Genomic DNA, 17,925 nt, shown 5'->3' on the forward strand with positions numbered 1-17,925 from the left:
GCCACGAGGTCCTCCAATCAGAGCGCTTCTACGACAAACGCTACACATGTGCCCACATATTGATTTAGATGATCCAATGCTTGAGCCTGTTAAACTATTGAATGAAAACTGGGCTAAATGGGAAGTTTACTTGAAAAACTACACTTTTATTCAGATGTTAGGCGATTTCATTACTCAACAATATAACAATTGGTTCAAACAACACAGACAACTTTCAATGGATTGGTTTTAAAAATACAATCTAAGTACATAAATGTGTGTTAAAGACTGACAAGAAGAAGAGCAGCCTTCCCAGAGATTTATGCAAAAAACAATACGATAGACACTGTACAGACAAAATCGAAAACTCTGTATGCTGGAGTCTGCCATGAGCTCAGCAAATAAAACGTCAGTCTCTCGTCCCAGGCAGAAGCTTTTTTTAGTACTTAGTTTTCATATATTTGCATAGCGGCAGTTGTGATTTTCTTTCAACAGTTCATCAATCATCAACAATGCTCAGCAGACCACTCAGCGTCAGTCTGCAGGCCAATTCTTCCTCATGGCTCGCCAAAATCTGTTGCTTGAGTTCCTTCAGCCGCCACGCCATAGACACGGGCATGGTTTGAGGGCGGTCTGCTTTGTCCGACAGATCCTCAGGCTCTGGCTCCTGGAAAGAAAGTCAAAACAAGGAAATCGTATGATTACGGCAATTCGTGATTGCAACATTTGGAACATTTTGTTGCTGAATCTCTTCATCATTTGCAGCCATACATAAGACACTATCCTCTAAAACGCCAACAATATTCCTAACACTAAGAATGGCTGTTTGAAAAAGGACATAACTCGGGATCACTGTGTGATGTGAGTGGACTTGTCCTACCTGTGTGACAGCAGCTGTGGGTGCATGCGTTACGGTTGTGGGCATCGACAACAGAGTTGAGGATGGAATGAAAAGCGGTGTGGACAAGTGGACCAAGGGGTCACCATCCAGCCAACGCTGAAGCTGCTCCATGCTCCTGTGGACAGTAGTGGGAATTAGACATGACTTACATATTGTGGATTATCTTTTTGACAAAGAGTATAACCAAAGACCTGTCACTGTACCTTTTGCTTTCAGCTTTCTCCTCCTCCAAGCTCTTGAGGACTTTGTGGGCCAGGAGCTCTTGAGCTGTGGGAGTGTGCGTGATGTCCAGCGGGGCGGTCGGGGCCTCGAGAGGCTCGGCCAGACTGTTGAACAACCTCTGTCTGAGGGACAGAGTGCCGGGCGTGGCACAAGCAGCTGCATCCGCACTGAGGACGGAGGATAGAGTCAAGGAGAGAGCAGAGGAGGAGTACTGTGATTGTGACTTGTACTCAGTTTTAATGTTAACATCTAAAAGACTGATGACTTTTTCGACGGCTTTTTGTACTTTCTTACCCTTCCGTCTCTTGCTGCTTCTCTCGGTGGGTTAGTCTGATGGCCTGGGTCCATTCCTCAGGTGGCTGGAAACCCTTTAATGACTCTGTGGGGAGGTAAACCAGGATCTCCCCGTCATCCGTCATGGCATCTTAAACAACAAAACAAACAAATAATTACAAACCGTCATTCATCATCAGTTTTATATAGAACATGCGCATTGGTTTCTAAATGACAGTAAAATAACGTTCCCCAGAGAATGTCCTCACCTTCACAGACAGGTGGTCCGGGGATCTGCCAGTCTTTCAGTTTGTGGTCTATACAAATCACCAGCACGTCGTCCCAAGGAATCTGACCGAAGGCTGGACACGCATCCTCGTCGTCCCAGTTGCTCGCGGCTAGCTTGGATGCCGGGGTTCGGGTACGGTGGTCCTTGAGCCTGACCCTTTCCAGAAGGTTTTCCAGCCGCGACATTAGGAGAGGCTGACTGCGTTGCGAGACCGGGATCTGAGCAGCGTAGCAAAAGATGGAGGAGCAGAGCGCAGACCACGAGTCTAGAGAGAAAGGGGAGGGACAATAAAGGATGTATAATGCATGCATTATTAGTCTCTTGTTCATATCTCTCTTTTGTACTTGCATTAATAGAAAATCTGCAGTAATAAAAAGCTATATGAACATCTCCGTCACTGACCTGTAGCAGATAGTTGCTCCCACTGTGGCAGCTGCAGGCTGAGGATGACTTTGCGCAACCAGTCCAGGTGCTGTGCAGAGTTCCAACTCAGATGAGGGACAAAGTCACGGGTGTCATGCAAGCAGAACTCTCCCGGCGGCCACGAGAGTCTGCTGAGATCCTGGGACGACACTTTGTCAGCGATGTGAGCCAAGACGGCGTTGTACAGCTGGATGACAGGCACAGGGTCCTGGGAGGGAAGACGCGCAGCGCCCCGCTCCTGGCGGTGAGCGTGAACTCGGGGGCTGAATTCACGACTCAAACTGGTCTCTACGAGCTGCACCAGGGTCTGACAGGAGAGCAGGAAGGGTGGTGGAGCACGGGCCAGCAGCCAACGGGTAGCCTGGCTCAGCTAGAGACACACAACAGGACAGGGAGGAGAGAAGATGTAGAAGACTTGGAAATCCCAGAAAATGAAGACCATTAAGTAAAAAAAAAGAGTGTATGTGTAATACCTGCTTGGATCCCTGTAGGTCACTTGTGGTCTCTGGTATGAAGAAGAATGTGTACTCCGATATCAGGCCCTCCTGGACCAGTGTGTGCAGCATCAGGGCTGAGGGACAAGGAGGCGCCATGAGAGGAGTGGTTCACCGTTTTGTCCAGATTAATTCAGCTACCTTTACTTCACTACTGCCTGACATACAAATTCATACAATATTGCAGAAAATGCAACCACCTTAATTTCATCAATGGCTACTTGAATATCCCAGTACGTGTTTGTACCGAATCAGGGCAATCCCAAAATGATATTTCATTATCAGTGTTATTACTGACCTTCCTCGAGTTTCTGTGTATCACCGCTGCCACACTCTGGCCCTGGCACCAGAATGGCCAGAGGCAGCGGGCAGTGCCAGGCGCTGGCCTGCTGGAGCTGTTTGAGCTGAAGCAGGGCCGACAGCAGAGCTAAATCCTGCTCGTCGTGCCCGGCCTCGGTGACAGGCGTGGCGGGAAGCAACACAATCAGAGCTCCCGTCCCCTGGAGCTCCCGGCACTCCTCCGTTTTGTACAGGCTGTCTTCGGTAAAAGGGCCTCGGGACGCCTGGGGGGACACCGCCAAGAAGACCGGTCAGAAAACCCATGATACACAGACCACAGAGTATTTGTTCATCTAGCTAAATGATATAGAGTACAAACAAATTTCTCAACACCAACGTAGGTTAATAATAAGCCCCAATATATAGATAAGCATATATAGTGTTTGTGAAGAGTTTGTGGTATTCATCAGCTGAGATCTCTGTCTCTTTAAAGCCACCTATTAGCATTTAACAACATCTAAACATGACTTTTATTCTGTCAACGACAGGTCAATATACAAGTTGTTGTGGAAGGACTTTCCTCAAGCCCCGAATAATGTATAAATGAGAATAAATCCAGTCCAATGAGCAGACTTGCTGATCTCTTTGTTTTGTCAGTGTAAGCTGCAGTCTACCTTGATGCTGATGTGGACTTTGTAGGTGCGTTGTCCTTCATCCCGGAGTGTGTTGGTGACACAGAGGGTCTGCAGTGTGCCATCTAGCTGCTCCTCCCTCACCTCTGACCCTTTGCCGCCACCGAGCTTCACTTCCAGCCAGTCGGACAGGATCCTGAGGACAGACAGACAGACGAGAGGACACGCTCAATGAAAGGGTCAGTGACATTCAATGAGAAGAAAATCAATTAAACCGTAAAAAGGTAATCAAACATCGCCACCGCCGTTACTGTCGGTGACCTTTTTTGTCATATTGAAGAGCTGCCGCTTACCCGTCTGCCAAGCTGGCTACACTCTCGTGGTTGCTAGGCAGGAGGAGAACAGCTTTCCAGAATATTCGGTCAGGCGGGTTGGGGATATTTTCTGTCACCAGTGCCGGCAGGTCGAGCGGCTCCCACACTCTCTCACTGAGAGAAACAGCAAAAGAAAAGAGGTGAAATGCTGCTTCGCGACATGGACCACTGTCTGATTAAACATACGCATGGCTTACTCGAGCAGCTGCTGATAGTAGTAGTGGACTCTCATCTGGTGGATTGCTTCTTCTCTCATTTTCAGCAATCTTAACAAAAAAAAAAAAAGTAAAAAATACAAATATACATATTCTTAAGACACGATTGGGAAAACAACTGTACTTGGAGAAGAACATACCTGGTGCTGGAGAGGGCCAGGGTGCCGGCGTTTCCCAGGTTGACCAGACCGCGGGCCAGATCTGCCATGGAGGGCCGTGCAGGGGCGCTGGGAGCCAGAGCCTGCAGTTTGAATCGAGGGTCCACACAGCAAGGAGCGGCTGGGAAGCCTCTCATCTGTCGCTTTAACTGCCGACGTACCGCTACCACATCGCGCCACCTGGTGGTACGGATGAGAGAAGAAACAACGAAAAAAAGATAAATCAACATGTGAAAGAAAAAAAGAAAAGGAAAAAAAGTGAAGAATATTGTCTTCGGTTTACCTTGTCATTCATAAGAACAGGGAACTGAAGCCACTCAATATATTGACTATGAACAAGTACCTCATACAAACCCACTTCCATCAATAGTATACTAGTGTGTCAGATTGATGTTGGCCTGTTATCGAATAATTTGGCCAGGCAGAATAATCTTGGGTTTCATCGCAGTGCTTAGTTTTACATGATGGTCTGACTATTTCTCAGCTTCTTACCTTTTGATGTACTTGTGGATGCGTTGCAGCTCAGCTTCAAGGAGGTCTTCAACCAACAGAGCAATGTCTGCGTTCAACGTCTCCTCAACTAGACTGGTACAGACCTGCTCGGTGCATTTAGCTACTCGGTTTGCTTTCTCTTTCACCGCCTGTCTGAAAAATGGAGGGGAAAAGTGTTGAAGACATTGAAGTTCATGATATTCCTCTTTAACGCTAGCATCTTATTGTCATTCTAAGTAGTCTTGTTAATCGTGTAACTTCACATCAGACCACATAGGAATTCAGTTGACTTTTAAAGCCTTACTGGATCTCAGAGGTGGCGGTCTCCTTGATGGTCTCATCTAGAACTTCATAGATGAGGTCTTTGCAGAGAGATAAGCTGAACTGAACCAGGAAGACCTCGTGCTCCTGCTTCCTCCTGGCAGCGGACAGACATGGAAAAGGAAATGGGGGTGAGCTGTGGCCAATAAAGCTACTTTGATAGTCGCTAGGAATTGGCAGGATACAGGAATCAAAATGATTGGCCATTTTTTGCACCTTTGATTTATTTGTTTCACTTTAATATATCTAACCTACTTTATAATTGGTCTGATGCTGCGAAATGAAATCTAAGAGTACATCCACACTACTCCGTTTTCGTTTGGAAACGCATACGTTTTGCTACAGTTACACTGAGCGTCCACACTACGCCGGTTTTTTGGAGCACCGTAAACGGAGGAGTTTAGATACGATCCCGAAGCTGGATAACTTTGGAAACTCCGGGTAGCGTATTCGTGTGGACGGACGGAAACGCATAAGTTTGGAAACGATGACGTAGACACCCGCGATCGACTACCAGGTTAACTGACAACTGATTACAGGCATTGCTGACCTTGTTGTCTTTACTAGCAGCTGTTGTCCAGTTAAAGTCTGCATGTCTGCGGAGGAAACAGCTGTTATTGTAGCGATCGGTGAGCGGCGAGAGAGAGAGAGAGAGAGAGAGAGATCAGTGAGCGGAGAGAGAGAGAGAGAGAGAGAGAGAGAGAGAGAGAGAGAGAGAGAGAGAGAGAGAGAGACCCACAGCGCTGTAACTAACGTTAAGTCTGAAAAATAAAACTTATTAAACTTTCCACGAACTGTATCTGTTTGAGTTTATAGAGGAAGATTTGAGAGAAGATCTTAAGTATCAAACACATACTTCCGATCATTAAAGACTACTTTATTACTCTGGTTGCTTAGTTACAAAATACGACAATCTACTTCCTGTTTACATCAGCGCATGCCCAGTGAACGTGAAGAGTCACGTGATATTCGTTTCCAGGCGTGTAATATGGACGGAGATCACTTCGGAAACGATGGCTGAAACGCTGTGTGGATGGAGATCGTTTTCGTTTGAAAATTCCGTTTCCAAACGAAAACGGAGTAATGTGGATGTAGCCTAACAATTTACAAAAGATTATTTTGTGTCGTGATGCTGCTCTCTTTCATAACCGAGTGTCCTGATAAAACACAGTGTGCTGTAAATCAACAGGCTGCCCTTGACTGTCAGAAGACAAACCTGGCTTCGTCGAGCTTGCGTTCCTCGTCCGCGACACGCTCCTGTTCCAGCGTGATCTCGCTGGAGGACACCTCTTGAAGCATCTGTCCCAACACCTCACTCACCAGTGACTCCACCTGCACACCGCTCTCCCTGCAGAACCAAAAGGGAACAGCACAGGAAGTTAAGTCATATCAATAAATATAATTTAAAAAAACTCACAAGATCTCCACTGCATCTTTGCACTGTAATCAAATAATGAATGATAACTGTAAAGAAGTGAAGTAAAAGGAAACACATGGTTAAAAAAACATGCACAAGAAAAGCTGGTGCAGAATAGCTGGATGGATAAAATCGATTGAACTTACGCAAGAGCTGTTGTGGCATAGCTGGCACCAGCTTCTGCTACCTCCCTCACTGCTGCTCCAACCTCCTCCTCAATCACACAGTCCAGTACACTCATGATGTCCTGCAGGAGGGGGGGGGACAAAAACAGTACAGTTACTGTCATACACATACTAAAATAATACAGACTCTATTTTTGGATTACATTTAAGGCTGCAACTATTTGCAACTTATGTTTATTTTCATTATCCTTTAATATGACAATTCTTCTCTCCATTAATCGTTTGATCAATGAAATGTCATATACTAGTTTAAAATACCCATCTGACCATCTGCTAAAGTACATGGTGCCATCTTCAGATGGCTTGTTTTGTCAGTCCAACACCAAAATATTAATTTTACAAAACAAAGAAGAGCAGCAGATCCCATCAATTGAGAAGCTGAAAACAGGGAATGTTTGGCATTTTTGCAAGAAAATACAACAAAAATGTTCCATCTATGACTAAGCAATTAATACTTTCCACTCTTAAAATATTTTGATTTCAGACTTAACCTTAAAATACGTATTGCAATTGGCATTTGGTGACTAAAACGGCAGGTAAGCGATAGATTTTCAGGTTTCACAGGCAGATACGCTCATTTAAAACAGCTTAGAATAAAGACAAATTCCTACACAGTGGAGAAAGTATTCAGAGCTGTCTCTTTAGTAAAGTAACAATACCCTGATTACAAGTCAGCAAAATGTCTTTAGAAAGGCTGTTTTTTTTGTGTTTTTCTGTGTGTCATAATGTGTTTAACTGTTGGATTATTATTGCAGATGCATTCATGAGTAAGTTGGTCTGCAAAGTAACTACAGGTGTCAGAAAAATGTGGTGGAGTAAAGGGTTTGTAATACTACTCCTCTCTGACAAGCAGTGGAGTACAAGTATAACGAAGAATGAAAATGAAATACTCAAGATTAAGAGCCTTGTGTACCTAGTTAATGTACTTAGTCGTCGTCGTGTCCCCCCCCCCCCCACCACTGTTTCTCCATCACCAAAATGTACAAGACACCAGGTGGGCCACCTTATGTGGTCTGAGATAAAGAGCCGAGAGATCTCGCCCACCTCATTGCTGTACGCCGGCTGAGGTTTGGGCGGAGGTGACGGCGGTTTGACGGGCTGCGGTTGAGGTATCGGCTGGAACAGCTGCTGGGTGTCTGCTGGGTGGGCCGAGCGGTCGAGCCGATCGCTGCGCTCTCCCGTCTCATCGGTAACATCGGGAGGCAACCCGAACGCAGCGGGCATGTCTGGAACGACCCGTGACAGCAACTCAACGCCGGGTGGTGCCTTAACTTCCGCCTTCGCAGCGATAGCTGAGGCAATTAAAAAAACAAAACAACATTGTTCATGAGACTGACTTTACATTGTTATAGATGTGATAAGATTGCATACTTATTTTCAGTGAAGTTGAGGAGTAACTCAATCAATTATAAAATAAATGTAATTGCAACCAGTTAGTTACTGAGAAAAAGTATGCAGTTAAATTACAGTTAGCAATCAAAATGTTGCTGATTACAAAGGGGTTACATCCAAATATATTCTTACATAATTTATTACATTTTAACAGGGTCATGAATAATCTGTAATCTATTACATTTCAAAAGTAACCCTCCCCACACTGCTTATAGAATTCATTTTCAACAGAAGTGTTTCATTCCAACAGCTCTACAATGCAGCATGAAATAGATCTGACAGACTTTCTCCCAGCTCTGCGTACAAACAAAGCTGCACGGTAACATGAGAAATAAAGACTCTTGGCCAGGGTTACCATCAGGGAAAAGGAGCACTTACCTTTAAATTGGTTCGGAGTGGACTCAGCCAGAGGGCCTTCACCGCGGTACCGGTTCTGGAAGTCAAAGCTGCAGATAGGGGTGTGCTGCAGAGGGTTGGGGGGGGCTCCTCCATTCACCACCTCTCCGATCAACACGGCTTTCTTTGCGAGGATGACCTCGGACTTCTTCTGGGACAGAGGCAGATCTGGCTCCTGATAGGCTATCCGACTCAGGTCTACCACACTGTGGACAATATTAATCAAACATATCAATACATGTATTTCTGTTGGACATAAGGTATAACATGAGGTGGATATGGTTAACAGTAACTGTATCACTACCAGTGACTACGGTGATTGATAACTAAATGTTAACCCTGAAGCACCACTAGGGACATTGATATAGCTCGTCACTGACATATCCCAAATAAAAAAATAAAAAAATAAAAAAATAAATATATATATATATAATGTCAGTTTGTTTGTCTTTTTTATTTATTTAAAAGGGATGCACAGGTGTTAAAAGCAAATTGAATAAATTACATTAAAGAGTACAGAAAGAGCCACTACCACCACCATGTGGCCTTCTATGAACACATTTACATTTTTTATCATAACTCTCTCCCTGCGGACACATTATTTATATAATAGAGAGATACATTATTCTAGGGCTGCCATCAGGTGTTGTCCAGCTATATTCATTCCAAAACTTTATGATCAAATTTGACAGCACAAACATCCATCAGACCACCGGTAGACACTCACCCATCGTTGATATTGAGGCCGTACTGCTGGATGAAGTCAGAAGCCTCTTCGGTGTTGCGGAACATTAACATCCGAACTATGTCCTCAACTGGGAACGCAGTCGATCTTGGACCCACGGTGTGGGCTATGTTCAAGATATTCAAGGCTTTAGCTCTAACCTGTACACACACACACACACACACACACACACACACACACACACACACACACACAAACACAAACACAAACAAAAGAAATATTAAACGACACAAACTTCTGCCTGGACCTGCAACATTGCCAAACATTTTTTGCATCTACCACTTTAATGGCCCCTGTGTGATTTTTAGAGTTTGGGCTCTTTTGCTACCAGAACAAGTCTGGAAAGAAAACATCCAAATACACTTTGAGAAGTTCATTTTACTACTTTTTTTCCATTTGTGTCTTTAGATTTCCCTAAATTCCACAGAGGTTAGCATTAGATAATCCCTAATTTGCATATTGCATATAATGTATGTAATCAACTGGGAACGTTTCATGGTGATATTATCTATATCATCTATTATCTATTTTTACACTACTCACCTGTTGTGTAATTCATTTTACAATACATATCTTTCAAGGCATTTCTCCCAAAATTTCAGAAATCCCCACTTCAGTAGCACTTACATACACCAAACTTTCCAATTTCATACCTTTCTATATTCTGAATGTTTTTACAGAGGGGTTTGTCCATTTATCATTCAAAGCCTTATTTATATCATATTATTCCCAAAAACATGGCGGAAATTGATCTTTCTATGCTCATTTATTTTCTCATATTCCCAAAGACATAGAGCATATCCAGATCAGTGAAAACTCTTTTAAGTTTAAGTTGTCTCAGTTTTATTTAATGGATGCAGGAAAGTGTTTCGGACCTGATTGAAGTATCTGTGGAGGAGGCAGCTGGCGAGGTAGGAGGCTCCTTTGACCAGCTTGAAGAAGCGCACAAAGTTGTTGCTGTTGACTGCGGCGAATGCCTGTACGGCCAACTTCACCTCAGGGGAATTACGCACCTCGTCGCGGAATTGCTGAACTTCACTGCGTGGACAAGGGGGAGCAAGTATCTCTTTAGCGTATTGGGTGAGGTGAGCCACAAAATGCAGTGAACACAAACAAAAAAGCCCCAAAACATGAAGTCGAAGACGTAGAAAATAATTTAAATGTGCTAATTACTCGGAAAAAAGACAGAAAAATACAGGACATTTCACCAATATATCTAATCATTTGCGTTGCCTGGACTGACCGTAGGATGTCACCGTCGTTGAGTTTCAGCAGCACGTTGTACTGGCGAAACTCGGCCTCCATGGGGCAGTAGACGTTGCGCATGGCCAGGTCCTGGTACATTTCTTTGAGGCTCTGCAGGCACTTCGTCATGTTCTCGTTGTTGATCTTGGCGTCGAACGCCGACATGTGCTCCTCGCACAGGTGGTGGCCGCAGTGCACGTGGAAGCGCGTGCACTTCTCAATCAGCGACACCGTGTGAGGGCAGCACAGGTGCTGCTGGGTGATGTCCTGTGGGTGGGACAGAGGAAGAAATCAGCACACTAAACGTGTGTCACAACTTGTTAGCTCCTCCCTTCTGCAAAATCACCACCAGAAAGTGGGATGGGACGTATTCAGAGTTCAGATAGTTGTGTGAAAGAAGGAGTTGATGGCAAAACTGGTTGTCAAACATCACCTGCACCACTCAGCCAAGCTTCCCAACAAAACACATTTTTACACAAATAAAAAAATAAGTAATAAGACATTGGAAGAGGGCCGTTACCTTGCGGATGCCGCGGGTCCTGTTCCAGACAAAGTCATACCAGTCCCGGTAGTTGTCATGGCCCTGGTCCATGATCTGAGTCACCAGATAGTCCATGGTCATGCTGAGCACCGGCAGGGGGCGCAACTCATGGGGCAGGGGCTCTTCCTGGTCCGCTGATGAGCGGCTGTATTCCTTGATGGCTGCCGAGTGATCCACCTAGCCGGGGACAGGAGGTTACGGTTTCATTTATTTTGTCTACAGAGTCCCTCCCTCCTGTCTTTGACGTACTTGGAAGCACTTGCAGAAACATTATTTTTCATTATATATATATATATATATATATATATATATTTATACACACAATACGCCTGGAACGTACCTTATTCCACCAATATATTAATATGCCAATGGATGAAAATAACCAATAAACGGAACTAGATAATAACGTAAATAACAAAACCTAAGAATACCAGAGAAGAGGCCTATGTTCTTCTGAATGTGGAACGTAAGCATTAAAGGACGTTACCATTTCACTGTCTGGGATGACCTCGAAAACGCTCAGCTGTTTCCTCGTTTCCCTCATGTACCGCTCCTTCTCTGGACACATGTCGGGACACGTCCCCACAAACACCTTAGACAGGTCCAGGTCCGTCCTCTTGGGTCGACCTGCGTGGACAGATTATGCACTCGGTTAGAATGTCTCTCGGGTTTTTAGCCATGTTAAAAGGGATAGTTCAGATGTTCTGAAGTGGGGTTGTATGAGGTACTTGTACATAGTCGCTGTACCTCATTCAACCTCAATTCAGAACATCCAAACTATCCCTTTAATGGCTGCAGTAGATTGGTGGGAGAGCGTTGGTCATACCTTGACGCAGGATCTTGTCTCTCTGCTCCAGGAGGCGGAACTTGTCCTCGGCGGTCTCGGCCGTCTGGCCAACGAGGTGGAGGAGGGAGGAGGGGACGGGGCGCTCCGAGCTCTGGGCCTCAGAACGAATCTCTCTCTGGGGTTCGGTGTCAAACTGCAGAGACTTGGCTAATGACGACTTCTTTACCGGAGAACTGACACATGCAAAAGACAGTCACACACCACAGTAATGTTTTCAGCTATTTTTAGGGGAGCCATGGGTCCAGGCAGATGCAAGTGTATAAGTGTACCTTCTGAAGCTCATCAAACTTCTGAGTGCAGGTTTTCTGAGTGGTGAGGAAGCAGACTTGGACTCTGTGTCCTCATGACTTTCTCCCTCTGCCTCCTCCTGTCCTGCTGCAGCTCTGCTCCCTTTGTCTTCTGGACCTAATGCACAAAAAGCAATACAGTGACTCACTGCAAAGAATGAAAAGGTAATATTAAATTAACACAAAGTCCTGATATACAGTCACATTTGCTTTTAGGTCTGTACCTCTAAAACGGTCAGATCAATACTGCAGAACTGTGCCTTTTGGGTGCAAGCAATTATTTCTCTATCAATTCAACCTTCACGGTAATATACTTACTGTGCTTCTTCTTCTGCCACAAGAGAAGGAGCTCGTGTCTATTTAGGTGTTTTCCTTTCTTCTTCGCCTTTGCTGCTGACGCCTGAAAGAGAGTCAACAGTGACAGACTTAAAATGAGAAAAATATACATCACGATTAGCGGCTAAGCTAGCAAACCGTGGGGCTAGCAAACAACTTGGAATAAAATCAGCGCTCCACTCTGGCCACAAAGAACACACTACGAGTAAAGAAAATGTACTGTAGTGAATGGAGTGAGCTGAAAAAACTAAGCTGTGCTTGGAGAAGAGTTATCATTCATTTCCAGATTTGGTGAAGCCAGGAAACTCAAAACAGCCAGAGTATGGTGACCTTGCTTTCCCCCGGGGTAAGTAGCATAGAGTTAACTCACATGGTCATCAAAGTGCACTATGACCAGGTCCTTGGCAGGCCGACAGAAGACCCGACTGACTTTGCCGAAACGACCAAAGTGCTTCTCGATCACGTCCTTCCTGTTGAGGGCTCGGGGCACATTCCTGCACTGGATGACGGTGCAGTCGGAGACAGACACGCCACTCAGGCTCTCCGAGCTCTCCCTGCGTACGCCGCGTCTCACAGGGGTCGTGAGGCCGAGGTCCGAGGCCGAGGCCTTTGCCGAGTCTAGAGAGGGTTATAGGCCGAAGGCAGGATGAGCATATTCTGATAATGCAATCCACTCTTTTAATTCATTGACCATATGTACTTGAAATTCAGCAGGATGACGATTTCTGTCCGATTTTCTGTGTTTCATCAGAACCAAACTAACAGAATCTTTTTAAACAATGAGTTTTATGTTTTTTCTTTAATTCATAAATATCACAGATTATTATTCCTACTAATAATAAAGCAAATTGTCATCAAACAGGTGTGCAACTAGAAAAAAAATTGGTAAAAATAAAATTAAAATAAAACTCTCCAATATAAAGACAAATAAAATGTCACTATTTATTAGAGTAAACAAGAGTAATTTATCACACAGAGTTGCCTTTTATAGTGCTGATAGATTTCAGAAATTCATACACACCTTGATACAAAATGTAGGAAATACAGCGTATGTATTATTTGTATGTCTCACCTGACTCTTCAGCTTTTTCCAGCACAGCCCTGGTCAGTGGTTGCGCTGTGGGTGGTGTAGGAGGTACGTCATCCCCTTGAGATCGAACGTCTTCCTTCTCCGTTTCCTCCCACTTCGGTGCTTGCTGCTCAGAATCCCTTGTGACCTCTCTACGAAGACCACTTAATGCCCTACCGAATAAGCCAACTGGTGGGGCGCGGGACCTCATTAGGGGCCTCTTTGAAGGATGTCTTGGTGCATCCGATTCTGCTGGAACATCCTCCTCCTCATCTGCTGTGGCAGGCTTCTCTGGGACAGCGCTGGGGGCCAATGGATCCTTCTTCCGCTTGGTGCCTTTACCGAGTCGTGCAAATACACTTGTCTCTCCTAGACCCTCAGGATTGCTCCCCTTCTCCTCTGTGCTAGTCTCTGCTCTGGCTTTGATGTCACCATAAGCTGGGGGCGGACCAACATTGGCTCCTCCAAAAAGGGTTTTTGCTTGAGGCTGGAGAGCTTTGGTTGAAAAGCTGAAAGACGATGGGGTCGTGGGCTCGGCGGTAGATCCCTTGGTGCTAGAGCTGGAGGGGGCTGCTGGCTGAGAAAAGGTGAACTGCAGCGTGTTTGAAGGAATGCTGCTATTGCCAGTTGTTAGTGTATTGGTTTGAGCAGAGATAGAGGGGGCTGCAGCCGGCTGCGAGAAGCTGAAGCCCAGCTGGCCGGACGGAGCCCCCGCTGACAGAGAAAAGCCAGTGGCGGCGGTGCCGCTGCTGCTCATGATGCTGGAGCTCGTCTGGGACCCACTGCTGCCTAAAGGTGAGCTGGACATTGAAGTAGTTTGAGGGTTAGCGGGCTCAGGGCTGGCATTGAAGATGGGTTTGAACAGCGCCTCATTGACTGGCTTGAAACTGTAATTGGACGATCCAAAGCCTCTGCTCTGGGTCGCGCTCGGAGCGGTGCCAAACACACCGGTGGTGGCGCTGGTAGATGGCGGCTGTCCAAACACAGACTGTCCAAAACCCAGTGGCTGAGGCTGCCCCAAAGCAGTGGTAGAGCCAGGAGCCATCTGGGAAGTTCCAAACCCAGAGGGCTGTTGGCCAAACCCGGGTGGTTGTTTGACAAATCCCGGGGCCTGCTGGCTAAAACCTGGAGCCTGCCCAAACGCTGACGGCTGCCCAAATGAAGGGGTCTGGCCAAATACTGTACTTTGGTTCGGTTCACTAGTCTGTCCAAAAGCTGGTGTGGTACTACCAAAGCCTGAGCTACTCATTCCTAATGATGGCTGTCCAAATGCTGGAGCCTGGCTTATGGTAGGCTGTGTAGACGACTGTCCAAATGCTGGAGCCTGGCTTATGGTAGGCTGTGAGGGGGGCTGTGTAGACGACTGTCCAAATGCAGGGGTCTGTCCAAAGATGGTATTTGCATGAGGCGAGGGCTGATTTAAGACGGACGGCTGTCCAAACGCCGATGGTTGAAAAAAGCCCACAGACTGGGGCTGATTGCTAGAACTTTGCTGTCCAAAGGACGGGAACAAACCAGTCTTCATAGCGTTACTTGGGGCTTGGAAAGCTCCACTTTGCTGACTGCCAAACGGATTGGAGGGATTCATGGCGCAAATATTAGCGGATGTTTAGTATCCTTAGTTATTTGTTGAAAAAAAATGAGTTTTTCAGTGTAACACCATATCACGTAAAAGTCAACAAAACATTATGAAGACAGAAACGAATACAAATGCTTGGCTCGGCCGCTAGCATGAGCTAACAACACAAACATTGTTGAAGTTTGCGTAGCAAAGTTAGTTCCATTGCCCTTAAAATTGTTATACTGACACGGCAACAAAAATCCAAAGAAATGCTGCAATGATGATACGATACAAAATCTCACCTTTCACAGTTTCTGTTTGCTTTGTTGATATTTTGCGCAGTTCAGACGGTATATAACAAGTAAGGGTTCAAACACATTTTCTCACATCCGGTTTCCGGTCCGACAGCTAATTAGGTCCCCATTTGATGCTAAATCCTTTTCCGCTACTGCCAACGTTGCGACCGGTTCATTGCTTGAATGAACGGGCGAGGGACCACCTTCCTCAGACGACAGAATATGTTTAACTTCTCTCAACTTCACTGTCAAATACAAACAACCCAGAGAAAGCGTAAATAATCCGTTTGGGGTCCTCCATGTTGCTACCGCGGTGTCACCTTGAATTCTGCTGGACCGGAATGGCTGAACATCGCTCGCGGCTACCGCGAAGCTGACCAACCCTTCCCGTGAAGTTACTGCCACAGAATTACTAGTTCAATTTAATTACTGGCTGTCGTGCGAGGTGGGTTGTGTTTTCAGCATTAACCTATGTCTCTGTTTTGTTTTTTTAAATAGCCAGTTTTTTCTGTTTACGCCGGGTTTTAAAATGGGAGTAGTACTGCGGAATCTCCAAAAGGTGGTGCCTCTTCGCCGCGCCAGACTGCGCAAGGATGTCGATACACTGAGGCACATACTGGGCATCCATAAATTTGACCTGGGCATCATTTGCGTGGATAACCACAGGATTCAGCAAATTAATAAAATTTACAGAAAGAAAAATGTGCCCACGGATGTCCTCTCATTTCCATTCTACGAGGTAAATATGACTAACTTGCATGCAAACATAGGACAGTATTGCTTTTATACATTATTCATTAACTGGGCTAACGTTACATAAGTATTTCTCCTCCGTGAGAATAAACCAACTGGATTCTGGTGGGAGGGGGGTTACTTTATTTGACTTGTTGAAACAGTCAGTTGAAATGGTACTTTTATTAATTTGTGTAGGACCTGAGGCCTGGTAAACTGCCTTGCCCCCTTCATAGAGATGAGCTGAACCTTGGGGACATTTTCTTGGGAGTAGAGTTTGTGATGAAGCAGTGTAAAGAGGACTCCCTGGATCTGCACGGAACCCTCGCTGTGAGTAGCGGCACCACTGTACGCCATGTTTGATGTCGTCTAACAGTTTACTTGTGGCACCTCTTAGAAAAGCAGCACGACTTTTTATATATTCAACCGTGTCATTGAATTTCACCAACTGTCATGTGTTCAGATTTGCAGTGGCACTTTCTTTCATGATGCACAATACATTTAATAAATGAATATATTTTTGTGTTGACATTAGCTGACATTAACTGCTGCTCTTCTGCCTTAGGTTGTCACTGCACACGGTATCTGTCACCTGTTGGGCTACAGACATGAGACAGAGGAAGAATGGACTGAGGTTTGTATGGGAACTTTTTTTTTTATTAAAGGGTCAGTTTAGCCAAATTACAATGCAACATTTCTCCCAAAGCTTCTATAGCATGGTATGTAGCCATGCAGATAGTTCTGGTTTTATGTGCCCAGATGCATTTGTGACATTTCTGCCTCCACCCCCACACAGTACAATTGAGGTGAATCGTGTTTCAATTTCCGCTCGCCCCTGAAAATTGCAATTTGCAATATTTATCTTTACCAGAACACTTTCCATGTTACTCTTGCATCTCTTTTTATGGGACGTTTCCTTTGGTAAGTAGTTCCAGTAAAAGTGGATCATGGCCGGTCTGTGGGTCATCTAGAGTTTCTGAAAGCAATATTGCCGTCATATTATTAAAATTTCATTTCTTAAAGAGAGAACCAAAAAAAAATAAAAAATGTTTCATTGAATAGGGGTGTATGCATACATCTTAGAGGCAGATCAGAACAAACAAAGAGAAAAAATGGCTAGATATTGATGGAAGTAATTAAGGAAAGATGTTCATTTATTTATTTGGGTGTACTGGCCCTTTAACTGTAAAACATGAGCAAACTAGCTGGAGATGAGTCTCATTTGCCGCATCCTATTTCTCCTATCCATCTATGAAATGCATTCTGTTAAATCAGGTTTCATCTCTCAAGCGTATAAAGCGCAACACACGTTTAACTCTCAAACACTGCCGACATTATTGATCTGTGTGATTTGAATGGCTTGCATTTTATGATTTTGTTGAATTATATACTAATTAAAATGCATCAAAATGTTTCTGATTTGTTTTCAGATGCTGCAGAAGGAGAGCTACATTCTAAGTGAGTACAACAGACTCACAGGGAGACATCTGGAGCCACTGATGAAGAGATGCAGCCAGGATAGGTGACGGTGACGAGTACCCGCTCACTTTACATTTGCACCGTGGTGCTCGATATTGTTGTTCAGTATCCTGACTGTATTCACCGTCATGCTGCTGTTCTACACAATCACAATCTGCGGCCACTGCTTTTTAAGGACTTTAATCAACCTGGCCGCAGACGTGCCGCAGTTTGAGCCTGGATATCCTTTCAAACAAATTAAAAAGTCTGTGCACTTTCACTGTAGTATTTTATTAAAATCTGCTTTAGGAAGAGTCTGCTGTGTATGAAGGGTAGAAAAAGAAAGCTGTTCATTTTTACTTCACA

The 17,925-nt window shown here is 45.0% G+C and overlaps 2 protein-coding genes across 2 annotated transcripts; one reads left to right on the top strand and one right to left on the bottom strand.

Annotated features, from left to right (window-relative positions):
- Window positions 1–125: 125 nt before the first annotated feature.
- Window positions 126–15,433, bottom strand: mcm3ap (minichromosome maintenance complex component 3 associated protein). Its single transcript, XM_068705108.1, has 28 exons — window positions 13,516–15,433; window positions 12,814–13,061; window positions 12,426–12,507; window positions 12,090–12,225; window positions 11,800–11,993; window positions 11,461–11,600; window positions 10,953–11,150; window positions 10,431–10,699; window positions 10,063–10,225; window positions 9,170–9,327; window positions 8,425–8,648; window positions 7,699–7,946; window positions 6,616–6,716; window positions 6,269–6,400; window positions 5,036–5,149; window positions 4,732–4,884; window positions 4,222–4,419; window positions 4,064–4,132; window positions 3,846–3,980; window positions 3,535–3,688; window positions 2,880–3,144; window positions 2,561–2,658; window positions 2,067–2,457; window positions 1,645–1,929; window positions 1,397–1,526; window positions 1,084–1,269; window positions 860–995; window positions 126–646 (listed from the first exon to the last, which is right to left on the bottom strand). The coding sequence occupies exons 1-28, from the start codon at window positions 15,098–15,100 to the stop codon at window positions 479–481; spliced, it is 6,360 nt and encodes a 2,119-aa protein (XP_068561209.1). The 5' UTR covers window positions 15,101–15,433; the 3' UTR covers window positions 126–478.
- A 65-nt stretch (window positions 15,434–15,498) lies between these two features.
- Window positions 15,499–17,839, top strand: LOC137868366 (endoribonuclease YbeY-like). The gene is made up of 5 exons (XM_068705111.1): window positions 15,499–15,763; window positions 15,868–16,108; window positions 16,300–16,431; window positions 16,667–16,735; window positions 17,532–17,839. The coding sequence occupies exons 2-5, from the start codon at window positions 15,899–15,901 to the stop codon at window positions 17,625–17,627; spliced, it is 507 nt and encodes a 168-aa protein (XP_068561212.1). The 5' UTR covers window positions 15,499–15,763; window positions 15,868–15,898; the 3' UTR covers window positions 17,628–17,839.
- The last annotated feature ends 86 nt before the right edge of the window (window positions 17,840–17,925 follow it).

Source organism: Cebidichthys violaceus, unplaced genomic scaffold (genome assembly GCF_023349555.1).
Source record: "Cebidichthys violaceus isolate CVI_PGR_0920_01 unplaced genomic scaffold, fCebVio1.0.p SCAF_11, whole genome shotgun sequence".
Taxonomy (NCBI): Eukaryota; Metazoa; Chordata; class Actinopteri; order Perciformes; family Stichaeidae; genus Cebidichthys; species Cebidichthys violaceus.